At 49.8% G+C, this 5,706-nt stretch overlaps 1 protein-coding gene across 3 annotated transcripts in view; it reads left to right on the top strand.

Annotated features, from left to right (window-relative positions):
* The first annotated feature begins 3,610 nt into the window (after positions 1-3,610).
* Positions 3,611-5,706, top strand: part of FLYWCH2 (FLYWCH family member 2) — a 29,032-nt gene continuing 26,936 nt past the window's right edge. For 2 of the 3 annotated variants that reach the window (XR_435244.2, XM_006755430.2), the window contains exon 1: positions 3,611-4,047. Coding sequence is in view for 2 of the 3 variants with exons in the window: in XM_006755430.2 (XP_006755493.1) it covers positions 3,711-4,047 (337 nt within the window). In the remaining variant the exon portion in view is untranslated. Of the gene's footprint in view, positions 4,048-4,966; positions 5,673-5,706 lie in introns of those variants that run through there. The other variant, XM_006755429.2, reaches the window with a different exon arrangement.

The raw sequence follows: 5,706 nt of genomic DNA, 5'->3' as shown, positions 1-5,706 counted from the left end.
CCCAGGGCAGGGGGGATGATGTTGACATTTAGAAGGAAGATTGTTCCGGAGATATGGGCTGATGTCATAGAATTTTTGTTCCTGGCTCAGAGCTCAGCTTGAGGACCAACCACATGGCTCTGGGCAGGTCACTTTAATGTTGGACATGGACAGGCATGCTGGAGGGGCAGGGTGTGTGTGCTCTCTCTCTAGTTTAATTTTATTCATTTTAAATTCTAGTTATTTATATTAATCTTTATTTTCTTATATGACATTATGTGGCATAGGAATGGAGACCTTTTTTTCTAAAGTAGTAGACTAAAAGGAAAATTACCATCTTGGTAAATGTATCTTATGTTTTTTAATGTTAAATATTTTCCCTTGTAAAATTAGTTCATGCACATTACAATTTTGGGGAAATTATAAAAAAATAGAAAATGAGCAAAAATGAAATCCCTCATTCCCACCACTGCTAACATTTTAATGAATACTTCTTAGTTAGCTTTAGTGCATTTTAATATAATTCTTTGAAAACAGACTAGAAAGAAGTTAAGTTAAGAATGGGTCAAATAGCCCTAACTGGTTTGGCTCAGTGGATAGAGCGTCGGCCTGCGGACTTAAAGGTCCCAGGTTCGATTCCGGTCAAGGGCATGTACCTGGGTTGCGAGCACATCCCCAGTAGGAGGTGTGCAGGAGGCAGCTGATCGATGTTTCTCTCTCATCGATGTTTCTAACTCTCTATCCCTCTCCCTTCCTCTCTGTAAAAAATCAATAAAATATATTTAAAAAAAAAAAGAATGGGTCAAATAAAATTAGTAAGTACATGAGAAATATAACTGGGATGGAGACTAAATAACAGGAAAGACAAGTGGATTGAGAGAGAAAGACACAGGACAGGGATCAAAGTTCTTGGGGTTTTTTGTTTGTTTGTTTTTTTGAAAAATGCACAGTTGTTTAGCCTAGAAAAGATCATCTTTGCTAAATGTGTTTACTGGACTTTCTAACAATGCTTTTTTGTAAACCAAATATAAACACTTTATTTTTATTTATTTATTTGTAGTTAGATACCTTTTTTTAAAGTATATTTTATTGATTTTAGAGAGGAAGGGAGAGAGATATAGAAACATCAGTGATGAGAAAGAATCATTGATTGGCTGCCTCCTGCACGCCCCCTACTGGGGATCAAAGCCGCAACCCAGGCATGTGCCCTTGGCCGGAATCGAACCTGGGACCCTTCAGTTTGCTCTATCCATTGAACCAAACCAAGTAGGGCACAAATAGAAACACTTTAAAACCTTTTATATCTTTTTTTACCCCTTATGTCCTCTTTTTTTCATCTTGGAAAAATGGCTCATTTTAAGGAGCAACATCACTATCTTGTGGCCTTCTAGAATACTGCTGCTTAAAGTTTAAATTGAATTTTCTACACTTACAGGGTAAGTTAAATTGTGTTCTGGCACTTTCTGGGAGTCTCCATCTGGTCTCTAGACTGGTGGTTTCTACCCTAATAAATGGAAAGAAAGCAGGAAATACGATTATTCGAAAGCTTTGCTTGTAGCTCTGAAAAAAAGATGTATGTAGAAAACAATGCAGAAATGAAAGCAGTTTGTGATAGGAGGTGGGATTATGCAGATTTACTATTACTGTTGAATGAATTCCATATTACTTTTTCAATTAAATATTTCAAAATTTCAAAATAACCTCAATATAACCTATCTCATTGCTTTCCTTTGGTTAGAAAACTAAATACGGATAAATTAAGAGTGGTGTCAGCCGAGTAGAGGAGCTGTTTATTGTGCAGGAATGTTTTCAAATGGGTAGATCTTGGACGAAGGTGGTTTCTACAAGCATTGCTCATATTTTTAAAATTTGGGTGATGCCCTAAAATTGGATGATGAAAAAAAATCCATATAAGCATAGTCTGGCTCCCCTGGGTGACAGGCAGAACTTTTGGAACTGCGGTGGCATTTGTGTGAAGATCCAGCTGGTGTGAGGGCTCCTAACTGAGTAAATAGCCCCTAGTGCAGTGGTGCTCAACCTTCTGGCCCTTTAAATACAGTTCCTCATGTTGTGACCCAACCGTACCATTATTTTCGTTGCTACTTCATAACTGTCATGTTGCTACTGTTATGAATTGTAATGTAAATACCTGATATGCAGGATGGTCTTAGGCGACCCCTGTGAAAGGGCCGTTCGACCCAAAGGGGTCGCGACCCACAGGTTGAGAACCGCTGTCCTAGTGTCATGTGCAGGCCCTGCACACCCCTGCTCTCGATTTGAACGTGCATGGAGTTTGGGGTCAAGATACAGAGACACCACACAATATGATTTATTAGGCACTTACCGTGTTCTGTGCTGCTATGGACTGAATTGTCCCTGCCCCCAGACCCATGTGTTGAAGCTCTAACCCTCAGGACCTCCGAATGTGGCTGTGTTAGAGAAAGGGCCTTTAGGATATAGACACACAGGGAAGACCATGTGAGGACACAGGAAAAGGAAACAGTGAGAACCGAGGGTGCAAGTAGGCCTGTGTGGGCTTTGCCGCAGCCTGGTCCTGGGCAGGGCAGGCAAGAGTCTCCCCCGGCTGCAGCGTTATTCCTGGGCTAACACGGTAAACTGGGAAGACCTGCCATCCGCTCACCACCTACTTGCCCCCAAACAAAAAAGGCCACCCCATGCTTATGCCCCAGGGCCATGGTCTTCAGACCAGCCCGGTCCCCGTAATCTGTCCTTTATGCTTCTCCAGGCCAGAAGCCAGGGAGCCCTCAGTGACCACAGATTCTCTGGACAAATTCACAGCCTTGTTCCTGTCCAGCTGAGGCAGTGGAGCACCAGCTCAAGCACAAGATCGCTGCCTTCATGGACTATGAAAGCACCCCTGGCACCTCCTGAGCTCTGGGTGGCCCCAGGCCTCCCACCTGGAGTGAGGGCCAGATCTAGTTGTGAGTCCAGAGAGTCACTCCTCTCAGGGCCAGGGACTCTGTGGTCTGCAGAGTGTCAGGGTGAGAGGGCGCTGGGGATTCTGGGAACGTCAGTGCCCTGAGCTCATGTCCCCAGTGCTTGTCTCTGATGCTTGGTGCCCAGGAACGCCAGTGACTGTTATCCTGGACAAACACGCCAGGCGCCGTGTGGGTTGAGCTCCAGCTCGGCCTCAGCTGGCCTCCCAGCTCTGCCGCTTCATGGCTGTGCTGGTCGCCCTGGGCGGCTCAGTGTCCTCATCTGTAAGCTGGGTCAGTGAGAATGGCGGACTTTCATAACAGGGGGCTGGAAGCTTAAATGGAAAAAGCCATGAAACACTTCGCTTCAGGCTCAGCACCCAAGCACCTGGATTTGTAGTAACTCAGTTATCAGTATCTTAATCCCCAGCAGCAGCCCCCACCCCCCGTCCCCGCAAAGGGCAGGACTTAATTGTAAAAGCACATTTACACGTGGGGAAGTGAGGTTTGGATGGAGGAGGTGACGTGCTCACTGCGGCAGAGAGAGGAGCTGGCCAAGCAGAAGCACCGGCCAGGCTTCTCCAGCTCTCTTCAGGTCCTTGCCCATCTTGGTGCCCCATCTGCCCAAACTGCGCCCCAGATCCATTCTCCTCGAGCCCAGGCTTCACTGTGGGGGTTTGCTTTCTCCCTTAGGACAGAGCCCCTGGACTGCCAAGTTCCTTGCCAGGAATCAGGAGGAGAAACCCGTCTCCTGGAGCTTGAGTGTGGCCTTGGGGACAGGCCGTTGGTCCCACAATGCCCCTGCCTGAGCCCAGCGAGCAGGAGGGCGAGAGTGTGAAGGCCGGCCAGGAGCCGTCCCCACAGTCCCCTGAGCCAGGCACAGATGTCGTCCCTTCAGCTCCCAGGAAGCCCAAGCCCAGGAAGTTCTCCAAACTGGTCCTGCTGACAGCGTCCAAAGACAGTGACAAAGTGGCTGCCGCCAAGCGCAAAGGAGTGCACTGCATCATGTCCCTGGGGGTGCCCGGCCCCACCACCCTGGCCAAGGCCCTCCTCAAGATCCACCCCGAGGCGCAGCGCGCCATTGAGGCAGCCCCCCCGGAGCCTGAGCAGAAACGCAGGAAGCTGGACACAGGTGAGGCCCTCGTCCCAGCGAGCCAAACTGAGCAAGACGTCCCTGGGGCTGCAAGTCCCCTGACACCCGCACAGCCGAGGGGACAGGCAGGCTTGGCTGGCTCTAGAAAGAGCATGCCCGTGCTGTGAGCGTGTCTGCATGTATTCTCTCTCTCCACGTTACATCTGAGTGTAAATCTCTGCGTGTCTGTAGCCTCCATGCATGTGTGTCTAGGGTTCTGTGTCTACATATGGATTTGCCTGGAAAGGTATGTCTGTGTGTGTGTCCACGTCCCTGGGCCTATTTCTGTCCATGTCTGCTCTTTTTTTTTTTTTAATCCTCACCCTTTCCACTGATTTTTAGCGAATAGAAGGGAGGGAGGAGTGAGGGAGGGAGAAAGAGAGAGAGAGACAGAGAAACATTGATGTAAGAGAGACACATTGATTGGTTGCCTCCTGCACACACCCTGACCCGGACTAGGGATCAAGCCTGCAACCGAAGTATGTGTACTTGACAGGGGATCGAACCCACAGCCCTTCAGTCTGAGTGCTGATGCTCTAACCACTGAGCAATTGGCGAGGGCTGTCCATTGCCTGCTCTTGTGTATTTCTGTATTTATGTGTTCGGGGGGTCTGTGGGTGCATATTTCTGTGCCAAAGTCTATTTGGAACCCCAGGCTTGGTGCAGGTGACAGTGGAACTTGGAAACCTGAGGGACGCCTGGGGGAGGGGATGCCTAGTAGCTGGGAAGGAGATGAGCTGAGGTTTCTTCCCAACCAGAAACAGGGTCTGCTGAGCCCTGAGAAAATAGAGAAAATAAAGTCACAGCAGTTGGCCCTATTTTCTGCCTATGAACAGGGGCCTCCTTGGAGTCAGTCAGGGCACTGGGCTTGGTAGCCAGTCCCGGGAAAGGGACACCAAAGCTTCTTGGCTTCCACCAGGTAGCTGGGCAGTACAAGGGACCCCTCCGCACGATGGAAACAGTGGTGAGAGCTCTGAAGTCAGGGGTGGGGGAACCCTACTACTTCCCCAAGGTTGAGACATTAAGGCTCCTGAAACGGGACAGCCCAACTACAGGCCTGAGGAACCCCTCACCCTCCATCCCCTGTTGGATAGGAGCTGTAATCAGGGAGTTGGGGACCCCATCTCCCCAGAACCTGCAGTGTGCCCACTGTACCCTGTGAGCACTTCCACCAGCCAGTTCTGGTTCAGGGCCTCCATGTGTATACCTGCTTCCTCCTGCCAGCCCAGGGGGTGGAGGGTGCTGTCCTGTGACCTGTTGGAAAGCAGGGTTCAGAGAGGCCAAGTTATTACCCTGAGGCCACCAGCTGGTCCCTGCAGAGGGTTAGGGGGGACATCTGGCTCAGAGACCCGTCTTCCCGCTCAACTCAGTGGGTTGGGTCAGCTCCAGGGCCTATTCCACCCTCTCTGAGACCTCAGCTTGGGCATCTGCCCAGGTTCTCGGGCCAGATAGGCTCTACCCCATACACGCTATTGTGAGGATTCCAACAAAAGCCAGCCTTCCTCAGGTGGAGAGATGGAGGGCAGAGCCAGGCTGTCTCTCTGCCCCACAGGCTCCCTTAGGCAGGTACTCCAGCAGTCACCAACCCCCTCGGCTGCCATCCCACCTTACACACACACACACACACACACCCTGCTCCATCCCTGGCCAGGCACTGGG

This window comes from Myotis davidii, unplaced genomic scaffold (genome assembly GCF_000327345.1).
Source record: "Myotis davidii unplaced genomic scaffold, ASM32734v1 scaffold1334, whole genome shotgun sequence".
Taxonomy (NCBI): Eukaryota; Metazoa; Chordata; class Mammalia; order Chiroptera; family Vespertilionidae; genus Myotis; species Myotis davidii.
Note: the sequence above shows the minus strand (reverse complement) of the source record. Positions and strands in the feature narration are given on the sequence as shown.